The following is a 16,411-nucleotide window of genomic DNA, read 5'->3' as shown; positions in this document are numbered from 1 at the left end:
AAACTTAACGATCCTGCCATCAGACTGGGGGATCTCCAGAGGTGCCTTCCAACCCCACCTATTCCGTGATTCCGTGGCTGGGATCACGAAACGCCATCGTTTGTCCCCACATGAGCCCCGCCGGGTCTGTTGGGGGTGCGAGGGACCTTCCCGAGCTCGGGGCTGCGGGGGCCGGGCCGCGGGGCTCGGAGCGCTCCGGCCCCGCCCCGGGCCCGTCATCCGGCGGCGCCGGGGCTGCCCCGTTGCCCGGTGACGATGGCGGAGCGGCGGGCGCGGGGGCCGCTGCAGCGAGTGCAGCGCCGGAGCCGGGAGCTGCGGGCGCAGGTACCGGGCAGGTACCGGGGATGTACCAGGGTTGTACCGGCGTTGCACCGGGGCTGCACCAGGGATGTACCGGGGCCGGTCCCGGGGATGTACCAGGGTTGTACCGGGGCCGGTCCCGGGGATGTACCAGGGTTGTACCGGCGTTGCACCGGGGCTGCACCAGGGATGTACCGGGGCCGGTCCCGAGGATGTACCAGGGTTGTACCGGGGCCGGTCCCGGGGATGTGCCGGGGATGTACCGGGGCTGCACCGGGGATGTACCGGGGCCGGTCCCGAGGATGTACCAGGGTTGTACCGGGGCCGGTCCCGGGGATGTGCCAGGGTTGTACCGGTGCTGGTGCCATACCGGGTGTCTCGCCCCCCCCGGCCCTGACCGCCCCGTCCCCTGTTGCAGGTGGAGGCGCTGCGGGCGGAGAGCGCGGCCGCAGCCCCCGGGCAGCGGGAGCCCCTTCGGCTGAGGTGAGGGCATCCTGATCCCCATCCTGAACCCTTATCCCGAACCCCCATCCCAATCCCCATCCCGACCCCCATGCCCCAATGCCAGTGCCCCGGCGCTGCCCTCACCGTCCCCTCTGGTACCCTCAGCAGTGTTCGCTCCCTCCGTGCCTTTTCTCTCCCGATTGTGCAGCTTTCTCCCTGCCCTTCCCTCTCCTGTTTTCCAGGCTGGCTCTTTCCCAGCCCTCTGGGGCTGAGGACGGTCTGGAGAAGGGAAGGCTGAGATGGGACCTCACCAATCCACATAAATATTTCCAAGGTGATGGTGCCAGGCTCTTTCCGGTGTTCCCAACAACAGGATGAGGAGCAATGGCCATAAATTAAAACACAAGATCCGCTTCAACAGGAGGGTGGCAGAGAATTGGAAGAGCTGCCCAGGGAGGGTGTGGAGTCTTTCTCCCCTCTCTGGAGACATCCCAAACCCACCTGGATGCATTCCTGTGTCACCTGCTCTGGGTGGTCCTGCCTGAGCAGTGGGGTTGGACTGGGTGAGCTCCAGAGATCCATCCCAGTCCCAGCTATTCTGGGATTCTAGCCAATGCTGCTGTTTGGGCTTGGAGTTCTCAACCTGAAGGGACACACAGCACCTAAAATGACACCTTTCAGTCAGCAAGTGTGGTTTGGGTCAGAATTTTAAGAAAATACCATCTGCCTGTCTTGCTCTCAATGCAGATGTACAGAGCTGAAGGAATTGGTGGAGGAGAATACAAAGGCTCTCCACGCTTTGAAAAAAGTAAGTATGGAGATAAATTTGTGGTTTCCTCCAAAATTCACCATGGAAATCGTTTAAAGAAAATCAATGTTCCATTTTAGATGGCTCACAACAAGAGCAGTGCCCAGCACTGCACAATCCCTGCTTGTCATCTCTCCAATTTATATTTTTTATATCCATTTATATAATTTAAAACTCACTTGAGTGCTTTATTTTGTCCAAGTCCCAGGTGAAAACTAACAGAGAATTTCACCTTGGCAGAGTGAAATTCTAAAGAGGGAGTGGCAGCAGCCCAGGAAGGGGAAAACTTGTAAGACATGTCTGGAAAACTTAATTTATAGACGGACTTTGATTCTTTGAGCAATTAATTGGGGAACTTTGATTGTTTGGGGCATTTGTTGGGTTCTCTGTCAGGCTGACGAGCCTGCGCCGGTGGGGAATTACAGCCAGAGGAAGGAAGAGGAAGAAAAGCTTTTGCTAAGACTCTCCCAGCAGCTGCAGAAACTCCTTCTTGTCTTGGATCAGGAAAATGTGACAAAGAATTATCCAGGGTGAGTAGCTTAAAGATACAAATGCAAATGGTTTTTTAAAGGGTAGCTGGCATGGACCTTGAAAAATCATTATCTCCCCCCCTTAATTAGCTGAAAAATAACAGAAGGATCAAAGTAGAAGTGCTCAGGAGAGAAGTCATTTATGGCTTGCTGGGATTTTCTCAGGGTGCTGGATAATGGATAAGGTTTGGAGGAGTTTCTTCAGGACAGAGGGAAAAACAGAGGAATGGAAATGCTGTATCTGAATAATGTCCTTGCAGAGGCTTAACAGCATTTCAGAAAGTTTGGTGGGAATGATACTAAAAAAATAGTTTGATTTGTTTTGGGTAGGGGTGAGGACCACCAGAAAGGCCCTCATGCAGAAGAGGGAAATGAAGAAGAGGAGGAGAGTGAAGATGAAGAAAGTGAGGAGGAAGAGACTGAAGAAGAAGATGAGGAGAAATTGTTGGATGATCCAAATGTTAGAGAATGTGTTGCTGTTGGGAACTTTGATGCCCAGCAGGAAGGGGATCTCACATTTGTGGTAAATATCTCTCTGTAAAGGATGTTTACTGCAGATCACTCTGAGTTAAGCAGTAACCATAATGAAATCCTGTGCTTTTGGGATTCAGCCAGTTGTGGGATTTGGGGAGAAACTGGAGTTAGGTCCTTTTTCATTTAAATATTTGCTTGTTTTTTTTTGTCTCTGTCTCTTCCTCCAATGCCAAAGAAAGGTGAAATCCTGCTCATACATGACAAGAAGGAGGATGGCTGGTGGGTAGCTGAAAATTCCAAGGGGCAGAGAGGCCTCGTTCCCAGGACCTACCTTGCGGTGGGTGTGCTGCAACCTCTGTCCTCATCTCACCTCTGCTCTTTTGTATAGATTAATGATCAGTAATTAATGATCTCGTCACAATGCCACGTGCTGTTTGGAAATAAAGCCAGTTATTTGGAAATAACTCCATGGTTTTGTCCATGGGGCTGGAGATATCCATCAAAAGCAGCATTTCTGTGCCTTGTGAAGATGTGGCAGAGAAGTTCCTTGAATATCAAAGTCAGAATCTTTGTCACTTAAAGGTCAGCTCTGAAGACTCCAAGCTGCCATGGCTTGATTTGGGGTTTTAATAATTTATCTGAAATGAGAGTCCATGTAAATGTGGGAGAGTTTTCTTCATCACAGAGAGAAAATCTCCTATTCTAAACTTACTTAATTTATTCTAAACTTATATTAATATGGGCTGTTGTTGGAGGAGGCATTTTTAAGAACAGAACTGGGAAGGAATGAATCCTTTTGCCATTTAAAATATGAATTCCAGGTTCCTAAGGAAGAGGAAGAAAGCCAGGAGGAGTCAGAAGAACACATAGAAGTGGTTGATGAAACAGCAGATGGAACTGAAATTAAGAAAAGGTAAATGGAATGCCTCAGATATGGTTGTGAAGCTGCTGCTGTTTGGAAACAGAGCAATATTTAGTGGCTAAATTTTTGTTCATGTGAGGGTTTACTATAAATCCCTCTATTTTCTTCCAGAACAGATTCCCACTGGAGTGCTGTCCGAGCCATTGTAGAGGTAGGTGCCCCTCTCACAGGGCAGCTGCACCTGCCATAATCTTCATTATTTTGCAGAAAAGCTGTGCCTTCCCCAAACACTGTGTCTCATCTCAAAGACCATTGTTCTTAATTAACATCTGTGGTTTGGGAGTTTTTGGTAGCAAGAAATGCCACAAAAATGCTTCCGAAGAGGTGACTGATACCTCAAGTTTCTGGTTGCAAACAGAGCTGTAAATTAGGATGAAATTTGCTGTTAAATAGCAGGACCAGCAACATCCCTTTTCCTTTGTTTTTCCTAGAATGACACTGTGGAGGTGCTGACCACCACAGGGGCAGTTCCTGCAGGGTTTCGCCCATCCATGCTGTTCCAGCTCCTGGAGGAAGGTAGGGATCTCACCTGGCAGCATTCTCAGGTCTCTGTGGTGGCTTTCTCATCCTGTCATCAGCCTGTTGGACCCCAGTCCATACTGCTTAATTTTAATTAATTGGCTAACTGGCTATATTTGACCCATAAAAAAAGTATATTTTTTTCCCTTAAATTTTAATTTATCAATGTGAAATCCTGACAAATTTCCTCATGATTTCAAAGTGTTTCCTCTTTAGAAGTTTGTTCCTGTTGACTTTGCAGGAAATTATGATTTTTTTTGTTTTATTTTAATCTTCCCGTTTTCTCAAAGGTCTTTTCTAGTCTCTTCACCAAATATATTAAGACATTTAATGTTTTGTTAGTCTTTCTGTTTAAAGCTGTTTAATCTCTTTTTAAAATTAAGTTACTGTGCTTTTGAGATGAAATACTTCAGAACACTCACAAATAGTAAACAGTGCTCATGGCAGATAATTCCATAGTTTTGTTTAGTCAAATATTCAACTGGTCATGAATTTTGGGTGTTGTCCTTTTTGGCACAATAAAGATAATTTGAAAAACGAAGAGTTTTTAAATTTACTCTTGTTGTAGGTGAAGAGTTTCGAGGAAGTTACTATTTGCAACCCAAGCTTACTCCATCCCAGCTGGCTTTCAAAGACTTGGTGTGGAACTCTGAGAGAAATACTGTGAGTATTGCTGCTAAGGAGGGCACAAACCTTATTTGCCTTCTTTCATTTTGGCTAACGATCATGTCTTAATTTGCATCATTCTGGTGCAAAAATTTCTTCTGCTGGGACCTTCTGTCTGTCCTCCTAAAACATCCCTGGGGCAGAGCTAAAGGCTTGTGAAGAAATCCTGCTGCCACCACTGCACTGGGTTGGTGCTTGGGAGAATAACCTCAGTCCATAAACACAAGATGAGACCTCGTGCAGAGGGGCCTGTAGGCTTAATCCTCCTTCTGCTGTGTTTCAGATCCATCCTAGACCCACCAGAGTGTCCCTGATTGTCACTTTATGCAGCTGCAAGATGATCCCTTTCCCTGGGAGCGGCGTGCGCGTCCTCAGCCGGCACGTCCGGCTCTGCCTCTTCGATGGCAGCCGGGTAAGGAATGTGTCTGCTCCCCAAAAAGGGACTGCAGGAGGTTTGGAGCTTCCAGCATCCTTCAGGTTCTGCTTCCTCTCTGTCCCACTCAGAGACACACACACAACCTGCCTCCCAAGCGGTTTAATTTATGCTCAGATGAGTCTGGTTTGAGCCCACTCGCCCAGAAGAACAGAACTGAATGATAAAACAGGCCAGACTGCATTGATGGGCATGGCCAGGCAAGCACACTCAGCCCTGCTTCCCACCCAAGGTGCTCCACAAGGCACTTGGACCCCTCCCTTTTTCTGCCTTTGGTTTCTCCCCCTCTGCTTTCCTCTCGAGGTAAATCAGGTGCAGCCCCAAAATGCCCCAGAGCAGAGTGAGGTGAGCCAGGGAGCTGGTGACAGTCACACCCTGTCCCTGGGGTTGTGCTGGGTGGCCCTGGGAGGGGCTGGGGAGGGAGCTCCATTTCTCTGAGTCCCTAATTTCGAGTCCCCCACCTGCCATTGTGCCTCCTGGCTCCTTTGTGTTCCTGGCAATGTGTGTTTCCTGGGCTGATCTGTCTCCTGGGATGGGCCTGGAGCAGCTGGGCCAGGGGCAGATTCCTCCACGTGCCCTTGATCCTCTGTTCCTTTGTGTGTGTGCGTAGCAGCTTTTTGTAAAAACGTAACTCTGATTATCCAGCAGTTTTCTTCCAGTTGTCTTTGTTGTGTGCAGTGTTGGATCCATCTGGGATAGCCCTGCATTTTCTGAAAGGGGCTTTCCAGAAAAACTTACCTTAGCTTTTTTCCCCACTTTAGGTGCTGAGTAACATTCACACAGTGAGAGCCACGTGGCTGCCCAAAAATCCTCAAACTTGGACTTTTTCTCCAAGGGTAGGTGATACAGCCCCTGGCTGTTTACAGCTTCTTCCTTCAGTGTCACTAAAGTGTTCCTCGGTGGCACATCTGTGCTCCATGGAAAGACAATAAGGGGAGCAAAATTTTGACTGGAATTGGTTCTCTCCTCATTTTTATATGGATTGGGTCTAAGATCTTGTGTTGAGTGAGGGATGTGCTTGATGGCCTTTAAAAATCAAGATTTTTTTTTTTATAGGTACATTAACTTCTTTTTTTTTTTTTTCCCCTCCCTCTCTCTGTACCAGGTGATGGGCATCTTACCCAGCTTGCTTGATGGTGACTGTTTTGTCAGGTCCAACTCCCTGTCTTCAGACATTGGGATCTTGTTTGAGCTTGGCATCACCTACAAGTGCAATGTGAGTGTGGGTAGGTGCAGTGGAAACCACTCCAAGGTTTATAAAGGGAACCAGCTGTTCCCAGTTAGAGAATATCCCTCATTAGAGAACAGGATTAGAAAATAGGATTACCTGGAAGGAGCCTACAGGAAAGATGGAGAGAGGACTTTTCACAAGCTCATGTAGTGATAGGACAAGGGGGAATGACTTCCCACTATCAGAGGGCAGGGATAGGTGGGAAGGAATTCTTCTCTGTGAGGGTGCAGAGGCCCTGGCAGAGGTTGCCCAGAGGAGCTCTGGCTGCCCCTGGATCCCTGGAAGTGTCCAAGGCCAGGTTGGATGGGGCTTGGAGCACCCTGGGATAGTGGGAGATATCTCTGCCCGTAGCAGGGGGTGGAACAAGATAATCCTTAAAATCCCTTCCAACCCAAAGCATTCTGGGATTCTCTGATAGGAGAATATCCCTAATTAGAGAATAAAAATCCCCCTGGCTCATGGACATGAGTGTCCCTGTACCAACACTGAAATAACTTGTGCCAAAGATCCCATGCCATGGGATCACAATGGACTAGTTCTCCCCTCACTCCTGCAGTTTTCCATCTCTGTGATTTATTTCAGACTAATGTCCTGTACAGTTGGAAAACTAAAGTTTTAACTGTTTCAGCAGCATGGACAGTGGTCTGCAGCTCCAGTTTACACAGATAGAGCCTATCTATCTGGGATATGCTGCTGGAAAGCACAACAGGTAGTAAAACAATAGATGGTAAAGCCAGAAAAACGACCCTCAGAGAAGGCAGGTTGTGGTTTTTGAACACACAAAGGTGAAAGAGGAAAAGGGGATAACTACAACAATTTTCACACGGTTGCTGTTATTAATTGTGGTTCAGTCACTCATTCTGGGTCAGCTACTCAAATAATTTTTCTTTTTTTCCTAGTCAACAGGTGAAAGAGGAGAGCTGAGCTGTGGCTGGGCCTTTCTGAAGCTTTTCACTTCCACTGGGATTCCTATTCCTTCCAAGTGAGTTTGTTGTGTTGCCTTTTCCTGCTCCCCCTGTATTTACACACAGATGTAATTTATACATCTGTTTGAGACTGAGAGTAAAACTCATCTTTCCTACTTACACACTGCTGGGGCAGGGGCCATCCAGACCAGTCCTTTGGCATTCTGGCTCTTCTTTGCTGCATCATCCCTTTCCCAGGGGAACATTGGTAGACTGGTTCCCAAGACATGGAGTCAGGTGGGAGTTGTTGTGAATTAATCTCTCACTGCTCTTGGAGTATGAATTAGATTTTTCAGCTGATTTATGATTAGTGGGTCCAGTCATCTGAAAGAATAATGAATTAGATTTTTCAGCTGATTTATGATTAGTGGGTCCAGTCATCTGAAAGAATAATGAAGTTTGTATATTTTTATTCTATTAAATGTAGGAAAACTTTCTGTTTATTGACATAAATAATTCATTGTAGCTCAGACTTTCAAGACTTGGTTTTTGCCAAATATTGGTACACACACACACACACACACACACACACACATATATATATATAGTGTATATGTATTCTGAATTTATCTGGCTTACAGCTCAAAAAAATACCCAAATACCCACGGGACACGTCTACTGTTCTAGAACTCTAAATCTCTTCTAAGTCTCATATTTTAAATGTTCTATTATTTCATTAAGTAAGATGGTATTACAGATTAAATTTCATGCTAGTTTCAGCAGTGACTTATTCTTGGCAGAACTGGGGTTACATTATTCTTTAACAAATTTTAAATCTGAAAGATTTTAATTGTTGAAGTGGTGATTCCTCAAAACCATTGTAGCGAAAGAATTGCTAAATTCCTTGCAAGAAAAATATTTGGGCCGTGGAAAAGAAACAATGTTGTTAATGGCTTTTAAAATAATTGACCTCCCAGTACAATTAAATTCCAAAAATAGTTGAATTCCCAATATCATACAGGCCTCAAATTTATCTTTATTGGCAGGATGCATGAGCTGGTCCTGAGTGGTGGAACTCCCTATGAGAGAGGCGTTGAGGTTGACCCATCAATATCGAGGAGAGGTGTGGTTTCTTTTCAATATAATATAAACAAAATAATGTGATTAATGCTGCATCTCCTTCACAACAGTCCCCACAGCCTGGCTTGGGTTTGTGTGTTCTATTTTTGCATGCATTTTATTATTTATCTGCTTTTGCCTTGGCTGTGGGGAGCTGGGTGCTACCAGGCTAACTAAACTTGAAAGAGTTCTCAACCCACTGAAATGCCAATTTTTGTAATATAATCATTACTGTTGTTTCAAACTGACTGTTTGAATCTGTGCTGTCTCTACCTGCAGCAGGCTCTGGGGTTTTTCAGCAGCTTATGAGCCTCAGGAAGCAGCCTGTGCTTCTGGTGAAAGTGAAGTCACCGAGTGTGCACTCCAAAGACATCCTGAAGTGAGTCCTTGTGCTTCCATAAAATGAAAAAGTATTCCAGACAGCCTAGAGAAATCTGCAGTGTTTGCAGTGAACACCTCAGCTGCTGTCCCTTATTCTCCCAACAGTTTTCTCCCTGAAACATTAGTTGGGGGCATGTGCTACATCCATCTCCTGGTGTTTTATCGGCAAATCCTTGGAGATGCCCTCCTGAAGGACAGGCTGAGCATGCAAAGCACAGGTGAGCACTGGAGGAAGATCAGGTTCATCCAGGGAATGACTCTTGCCAGGTCTGCCTTGGTAAGAGATGTTTTTGGCACTCAGGCTAAGTTATCCTCTTTATTTTTAGTTTTTAATTATTATTTACTTGCTGACAGTAGGGAGAGACAGAAGTTGGAGAATTCTGGATTTAGAACTCAGTGTCTTGCCGTGATTATTCAACAGAACTAATAATAGTTCATAGCCTTCTCCATTTTAAAACCAACTTGAAATAAGGAAAAATTACATTTCTTAACTGTACTACATATGAATTTATATAGGTGAGAACTGCCACACTTACCTGATTTGATCTGCATAATTTAGGACAGTAGATCAGGCTGATGACCTCTCCTGGAGTTAAATTCCCTTTGGATTCAGACTTCATGTGAAGCCATTGCAAGGCTTGAACCCCAGGAGTTGTTCTGGTAGCTGTGCAACTAAAGAAGATTTCTATTATTTCAAAATCCACCATCACTTTAGGAATAGACAACTGAAAATGTCTGTTCTCCTTCCCAGAAGGAAGTCCTGGCTCTCTTCCCCGAAATGTTTAGGCATTAGTAAATGCTTCATGTTTACCAAACTTAGCATCAGCTCAAGGTGAAGGGACAATTGTACATTCAATATTTGAAATCACATGATAAAGAAAACACTTCAGCCAAAATCCTGCTCTCTGTCACTTGGAATCTTACCACAGTCTCATTAATTAGAATAATCACAGGAGCAGAGTGAGTTCTCATGGAAGTGACCCAAAAAGCACCAGGACACCTGTGCAGTGGGATATGTGCTCCATTGGGAAAATTCACTGTGCACTTGGTCCTTGGTTCTCCTAAAATGCCACACCAGGCTGAGGTAGAACCCAAGTGTGTTTATCCATAACATCCAAACTAAGCAGCACAATTGCAGCTGTGTATAAAAAAGGCAGGTGCAGAAATGAGGGAAAACACCTCTGGCAGGTAAATCAGGAAGGGTTCATGTTTGCTGGTGCTCCCAATAAACAGCACTGGGGTTTGTGTGTCCCCTCTCCTGGTTTAACTGTCTCTCAGCCACTGAGAATTGGCTGCAGTCAGAACAGTTTTTAGGGAGTTCTCCTACCTTCCCTGCTCTGGAGAACTGTCACAGATCATTTTCCCTTTGGAATAATCTGACAGGAGGGGATGTGCTGAATACGTGGATGTGCCAATACTTTGAAAGCTGATTCTTCCTTAGCTTTGAATGTGTTTGTTTTCTGTTTCAGACTTAATCTGTAATCCTGTTCTAGCAACTTTCCCTCAACTCCTGGATCAGCCAGACCTGATGGATGCACTTCGGGTATGTTACCTTGTCAGGATTTCCGAGCTCAATTTGAGCTGCTTTTTTTTTTTTGTCCTGAGAGAAAACAAAGTTCTCCAGCCTTGCTCTGATTTTTCATTTCATTTTAGAGTGCCTGGGCAGAGAAAGAAAGAACATTGAAGAGAATTGAGAAGGTAACAAACTGCAGGTTTTTCTTCCCATATATTCAGGGTAATTCCACCTAGCTGCCCCCTGCCAGTGCAATTGCTGCTTAGCTTTTCCTCTCGCCATACATCTGTTTAGAAAATAGACATATGTAATGCAGTTCTTAACAATTCTCACCCAGATTTATAACAGTAAACCAGGAGCAGGAGGAAAATGAAATTAACTTGTAACTTTTTATTTCAGTGTTGTTAGGGGGGAACCTGTTACAGGTTGGTACCCAGAGCGGCTCCCTGTCATGATGTACTTCTAATAGTCATGGATACAAAAAGGGACTGTGTATGCCCACAAAATCATCTTCCTTCCTCCAAATTCTGAGCTTCAGTCCTCCCACAATCTGCCTGGGAAAAGGCTCCCTAAATTCCTCAGATCTCCCTACCCCAGAGAGTTGTAATCCATGTTTTGGCACGTAGGCAGCTGGAGAATTTACCTGGTTGTCCCTGGGCTCACCCAGATCTTGTCCTACATCCTGTCCCCTGGACAGGGAGCAGCTGCAGGAACTGAATGAGAAAGCCATTGGCTCTCAGTGCTGGATTTCCTGGAAGCAGCAGTGGGATATTTCATTCCTGTGCATGCTCCTGAATTGATGCACAAGGATGGCTCCCTGTTTACGCAGAACAAACACCCGCTGAGTCAGAGCAGCTTTTTCAGGGCCATTCATCCAAAAGGAGAGCAGATCTGCTCACGGAATTGGCAACTCCCTGGGATCCCAGAACCATCCAGTCCTACCTGACTGGCATGTGCCACTCCCAGGGGAGGATTGCTGAAGGCTCACCCCTGGTGTGGTTCCATGAGGCTGAGCTGTGAAACGCTCCCTGCCAGGCACAGCACTCCTGGGGCTGGGACACTCCGGACTTGGATCTCGCCCATGGGTTTGATAATTGACCAGGCTGATCCTGGCTGATCCTTTGTCTGTGGGTTTTCCAAACTGATCTTCACAGGGGAGCACACAGGTCACACCATGCACAAAGAGTGGGACAGCAGTGCCCAGGGGCAGCATCAGCTCTGGCTCCAAGGAGCAGGATCAGAGCCATGCTCCACCTAGGACAGCAGGGAGATGAGAGGAGTTTGGGTTTCCAGGGCAGGGAGGTTGTGGCACTGCTTTTAAGAAATATAAATACCCCACAGCAAAGGGCTCTCAGTGCCTGTAGTTAGTGGGAAGGCTGGCAGAGTTCAGGTTTGTGGATATGCTTGAGGCTTATCTGAGATAACAGATGCATGTTTAGGAAGGTCAAATCTCTTCCCATTGTTTTCCTGGGAACTGGGAGTGAGTTGCTTGGGATTTTTCCCTGTGTACAATACTTTGGAAAAGTGCTTGGCAACCATGTGTTTGCACTGAGGTATTTTCAAACACTCTTCTCTGCAGAGAGATCAAGAATTCCTAAAGTCTGCGTTTGTCCTGGTGTACCACGACTCTGTGTTCCCTCTGCTCTGCTCCACATCCCTCCCCAGCTACAGATGGGCTGAGGAAGAGGTGGAATTGTCTCGCTGGAAGGTGATCCATGACTTCCTGAAAAGGAGCCAGGAGAAGGATGGTGCCCTGGAGTACCTGCTGTCATCAGAAAACACCCACAGAGCCTTTGACATCTCAGAGCTGGCCTATGATTTCTTAGGAGAAGTGAGGGAAAACAATCCTGGAGAATGAACAATTCAGGCTCTCTAAGGACGTGGTAACAATAAAATTAAGTTCTTACCAAAGAGATTGTGTAGGAGCTGAATTGTAATGGATATTTTAGCACAATTAAAAGATTTTGAGAGAGATTAAAATTATTTTATCTGTTTATCTGCTGGAAATTGTATTTTAAATTTTTAACTTTGCAGGGTTAAACAAGGCTCTGGTTGCCTATTACTACCTGTTGTAGCTATGTCAGGTGTCATATTTTGCCAAAGCTGAGGTAGCCTTTTTCTCTTCTCATGCAGCTTCCAATTAATTTCCAGTGTAGTTTTAATCAGGGTGAACAAAAGACTCTTTGTCCCAGTCCCCCAGCAGCCTGGGAGCAGGGAAGGGAAAGAGCAGAGATCTCTAAGAATGCTGCTGAGCAAGGACAGCCAGCTTAGGGGAAGAATCCTCTCTTGCCCAACCAGTGACCAGCAGGTTGCTCCGTTTTTAGACTGTTTGCCTGTTCCTCTCCCCCACTCAGGAGAAGGCTGGGTTCCTCCCAGGAATGTGCCTGACCCAACACAAATAGCAGCAGGTGGGAATCCTGGGAATGCTGTGTTTCCCCAGGATTGTTTCCTCTGCTGACCCCTGAGCACCTTGTGACCACAGGCTCTGTGTGCTGCCCATTCCCAGGGGGAAGTGATTAATCCACTTTCTCTTTAGTGCTGGAGCATCTGGATGCTTCCTGCAGGGCGATGGGGACATTGCCACCGAGTCACACCTGGATTTAAGCCCAGGCCAGGCTCAGTTTTGTCTGGCGAGATTTGAAACAAGATTTTTGAAAACCTCCACTGCATGGAGCCAAAAACCAGCTCCCACTGGAGTATCTGTAAACTGGAGCCTCCAGAAATACCACCGGACACTTCCCCCAGCCTAGGAAGCGCTCAGAGACATGGATTTGATCTTTGCTCTGTGTTGTGCAAGAGCTTGGCATAGAAGCCAAGTTCCTGGGGCATCACCTGTCTCGCCTAGCAGAGCTGGGATAACTCACTGGGACAGTGTCTTCCTCCTGCTGCAGCCCATTGCCCTGGTTAATGGGGTCAGTCTGTCCTCTCTGAGCCACCAGGCAGAAGTGCCACCCCCAGCCTTTCATCCCACCCCTTATCTGGGAGTTCTGGGGCCAGGCAGAGTGCACTGGATGAGACAGCAAGCGCTTCCCGAATCCAAACTGCATTTGCCAGGAGGCAGAAATTCCTGCAGCTCCCCTTCACACCTTACTGGGCACTCGGGAGCACATTGCCAAACCCTCCCGGTGTGCTTGTAAAATTTACCTGCGAGTTTCTGAAGGCTGGATGTGCCTGGAGGGTGTGGAGGTGTCTGACGTGACCGCGGAGCAGAAACCTGAACAGAAAGGGGAGGAGGCGACAACAGTGGAAGCTAAAATATTTCAGGATTGGAAGCGTGCCAAGAGAACTGTTTGCAGGAAACATTTCTGTGCCGGCAAGGTGTAGGAAATTTTTTCTTTCCCTCTCCAGTTAATGACCTTGCATTGGTGCCCGGCGGGGCCGGGGTGCCGTGTGTCCCATCGCGGCTGGCAGGGGGATGCACAGAGCGGCGCAGCCTCGGGCGGTGCCAGGGCTCGGCGGGCCGGGGCAGCGGCGCGGTGCCAGCCCGGGCCGGTTCCTGTGCTTACGTCCCGCGGGCGTGTCCCTTAAATCCCGCACGGGAGCGGCGCGGGACAGGCGAGCGCCAGCGGAGCCGAGCGGAGCGCTGTCAGCGGGGCAGAGATGGCCTCGGTGGGTCCCTCCGCAGCCTCCACGCAGCCCGACCTGCCCTCCGGAGCCGCCGTCTTCAAAACCATCCCCTACGCCTTCATCCTGCCGGAGATCGTGAGTATGCCTCGCTCCGCCGCCTCACGGAGCCCGCTCCTGGCTAAAATCCCCCGAAGCCATCCTGAAGGCAGCCTGACTGGGGAGTGACATCTTGTCTTTGAGCTTACGCTGAGTGCACAAAGTATTCCTGATGGGGTTTTTTAGGAACAGCTTGAGGACAAGGCACACTCGGCTCCATCACAGCCTGCGTGAGGGTCACTGGCTGCAGTGGGGCTGGGAGAGGCTGAAGAGCTGCTGGCTCATCCAGGGCAGACTGGGAGCTCTCGTTGTCATGAAGCAGCTCTCTGTAGAAAAGGCTGGAAAATCAAGGCAGTTTTGCTCTCTGTGTCTAGTAGTTCCAGGGGTTGAAGGCATTTGGGCGTCTGGTAATGTGTGATGACATTCCATGATTCTTTCAATTGCTTCTGGGTCCAGAGGGCATCCAGTGGGACCTGGCTAAGATAGCACCTGATGTACTTTGTCATGGTGCACGGGGCTGGCAACCCACACACCCTGTGCTCACGGGCACAATCCCTGCCCGTGGTGGTGGGCTCAGCTCCCTGCTGCAATTCCAGGGGTTTCACTCACCACAGCTGGGATGGCACAGGGTGGCACGGGCTCATCCCGATGACCCTGTGGGCTTTTTGTGCTCAGTAAATATTTTGGGTGGATCCAGAGCGAGCAACTCACTCCAGGCTGGTGCGTGGAGTGAGAGGAGACTTCCTTGTGCTGTGATTCCAAGCCCTGGAGATTAACGAGTGGGCAGGGCTGGGTTGAGGCAGCCGCTCACTTTTCCCAGATAAAAGCACATTTTCTGGCTTCTCTACCAAATCCCTCGGGGTGAGACATTTCCTTGTCTGCAAGGCGGCAGCAAACCCTTCCCTTTCGTGTGAACACTCATTTCCCCTGAGTTTTCAGGGAAACCAGTGCCAACATGCTTGCTTGCTTCCCATAGCACTGGGATGCTCTGGGACAGATGCAGGGGTTCTGCTGGCTGCTGCAGCTGGCCCAGGAGGGAGGCGAGGAGGGAACTGGGGAGGAAAAGAGCTTTTCCTCATCTCACACTCATCAGCGGCGCCTGTTTGTCCCCGGCAGGTCTGCGGGACCTGGGTGTGGATCCTCGTCGCTGCTACCTCCGTCTCCTTGCCGCTGCTGCAGGGATGGGTGATGTACGTGTCCCTCACCTCCTGCCTCATCTCCCTGCTGCTCCTCTTAAGCTACCTCCTCGGCTTCCACAGGAACAGCGAGAACTGGAAAGTGCTGGTAAGGAGGGGATGGAACAGGGGTTGGCAGATGTTGGCAGCAGCAACGTGGGCACAGGATCACCATGGCTGGTGACCAACCAACCCTTTCCTCCTTTTGCCTTGACTGGAAAGTCCAGGGGAGCTCTGCTGTGAAACCACTGCTTGGTTTGGTCCCAGGCCTCTCCAGGCACCTGTCCCCCTTTGGGGCACTCACAGGTGCCTTGTTTTGCAGGACAGTTTGTACCATGGCACCACGGCCATTCTGTACATGAGCGCCGCTGTCCTGCAGGCCAACGCCACCATCAACTCTGAGTTCGGCGTCAACGTCAACTACCAACTCAACAGCGCTGCATCGGTGAGTCCAGAGCACCCTGCCAGGCTGTAGGACACACACTCACCCCTGCAAGGGCAGCAGCACGTGCTAAAGCCACAGCAGAGCCACCCCAAATGCCAACAGGGCAGAGTTTCAGCTCCTCAGCTCTGCGGGTGGTGCAGCTGGTGTTGGCTTCTCAGGGTGCACCAGTTCACAGACAGCCTGATGTTGCTGGGTGCTGAGAAAAGCTGAGGCTTTGCCTCTCCTTTGAGGCTGGAGGGAGCTCTGTGCTGGGAGGCTTCCCCATGCTGAGAGCACTGGGAGGAGATGGGGTTGGACTCTGCCAGCTGACCCTTCCTCTTCTTCCTCTCGTGCAGTTCTTCGCCTTCCTCACGACCTTCCTGTACATCCTCCACGCCTTCAGCATCTACTACCAGTGATCCTGGCAGCACCAGATTCACCTTGACAGGACGAGGGCTTTCCCAGTGTGAGAGACCTTGCTGTCATCCCAAGGTGTCCCTGCTCCAGCCCTGTCACCAGGCCTCAGGAACAGCAAGTCCTTTTGCACTCCATCACAGGAGGGATTTTGCTGGCACAAGCTGGTGTGCCTGTGGGACATTTCCTGCCTTGCCTGGGGGAGGGACTTGTGAGGGGAGGGACTGGGTGCAGGCCCCAAGCCTCCAATACCAACATTCTGCCAAATATTGACAACCATGGGAAGAGAAAAAAAAAATCACTGTTCCTTCAGCAAACAATCTCCTTTCTTATGTAATTTGCCTTTCTCCGGTTCAGCTCCATCCCTCCCCAACACAAGTTCATAACAATGATACAAGATTGTGTTCCTTGACTTTTAGATGGTTTCATTTGGTAAATGCTGTATTTGGAATAAAGTGTCAACGGGCAGATTTTGACTACTCTGTAAGCT

The 16,411-nt window shown here is 48.6% G+C and overlaps 2 protein-coding genes and 1 long non-coding RNA gene across 3 annotated transcripts; 2 read left to right on the top strand and 1 right to left on the bottom strand.

Annotated features, from left to right (window-relative positions):
• The first annotated feature begins 233 nt into the window (after window positions 1-233).
• Window positions 234-12,241, top strand: NPHP1 (nephrocystin 1). The gene is made up of 20 exons (XM_036380662.2): window positions 234-324; window positions 719-783; window positions 1,492-1,552; window positions 1,946-2,082; window positions 2,413-2,605; window positions 2,792-2,893; window positions 3,378-3,469; window positions 3,590-3,629; window positions 3,910-3,994; window positions 4,566-4,660; window positions 4,947-5,075; window positions 5,858-5,932; window positions 6,202-6,312; window positions 7,227-7,309; window positions 8,279-8,355; window positions 8,631-8,730; window positions 8,838-8,950; window positions 10,202-10,275; window positions 10,386-10,430; window positions 11,825-12,241. Exons 1-20 carry the CDS (start codon window positions 256-258, stop codon window positions 12,101-12,103), a joined length of 2,025 nt encoding a protein of 674 aa, XP_036236555.1. The 5' UTR covers window positions 234-255; the 3' UTR covers window positions 12,104-12,241.
• Window positions 6,879-11,829, bottom strand: LOC118685231 (uncharacterized). The gene is made up of 3 exons (XR_004979945.2): window positions 10,285-11,829; window positions 9,269-9,404; window positions 6,879-7,616 (listed from the first exon to the last, which is right to left on the bottom strand). It is a non-coding gene; the product is annotated as an uncharacterized LOC118685231 (long non-coding RNA).
• A 643-nt stretch (window positions 12,242-12,884) lies between the features above and the next one.
• On the top strand, window positions 12,885-16,397 carry MALL (mal, T cell differentiation protein like). The gene is made up of 4 exons (XM_036380667.2): window positions 12,885-13,947; window positions 15,025-15,192; window positions 15,406-15,528; window positions 15,864-16,397. The coding sequence occupies exons 1-4, from the start codon at window positions 13,846-13,848 to the stop codon at window positions 15,924-15,926; spliced, it is 456 nt and encodes a 151-aa protein (XP_036236560.1). The 5' UTR covers window positions 12,885-13,845; the 3' UTR covers window positions 15,927-16,397.
• The last annotated feature ends 14 nt before the right edge of the window (window positions 16,398-16,411 follow it).

Source organism: Molothrus ater, chromosome 3 (assembly GCF_012460135.2).
Source record: "Molothrus ater isolate BHLD 08-10-18 breed brown headed cowbird chromosome 3, BPBGC_Mater_1.1, whole genome shotgun sequence".
NCBI classification, from domain to species: Eukaryota; Metazoa; Chordata; class Aves; order Passeriformes; family Icteridae; genus Molothrus; species Molothrus ater.
Note: the sequence above shows the minus strand (reverse complement) of the source record. Positions and strands in the feature narration are given on the sequence as shown.

What these genes read in the sequence shown, in the direction of transcription:
- NPHP1 (XM_036380662.2), top strand. Translation starts at nt 256, where the DNA reads ATGGCGGAGCGGCGGGCGCGGGGGCCGCTGCAGCGAGTGCAGCGCCGG. An exon ending in AAGGGGATCTCACATTTGTG is followed by an intron (nt 2,606 to 2,791) that starts GTAAATATCTCT and finishes CCAATGCCAAAG; the next exon opens with AAAGGTGAAATCCTGCTCAT. An exon ending in GTTCCAGCTCCTGGAGGAAG is followed by an intron (nt 3,995 to 4,565) that starts GTAGGGATCTCA and finishes CTCTTGTTGTAG; the next exon opens with GTGAAGAGTTTCGAGGAAGT.
- MALL (XM_036380667.2), top strand. Translation starts at nt 13,846, where the DNA reads ATGGCCTCGGTGGGTCCCTCCGCAGCCTCCACGCAGCCCGACCTGCCC. An exon ending in CCTTCATCCTGCCGGAGATC is followed by an intron (nt 13,948 to 15,024) that starts GTGAGTATGCCT and finishes TGTCCCCGGCAG; the next exon opens with GTCTGCGGGACCTGGGTGTG. An exon ending in GCGAGAACTGGAAAGTGCTG is followed by an intron (nt 15,193 to 15,405) that starts GTAAGGAGGGGA and finishes CTTGTTTTGCAG; the next exon opens with GACAGTTTGTACCATGGCAC.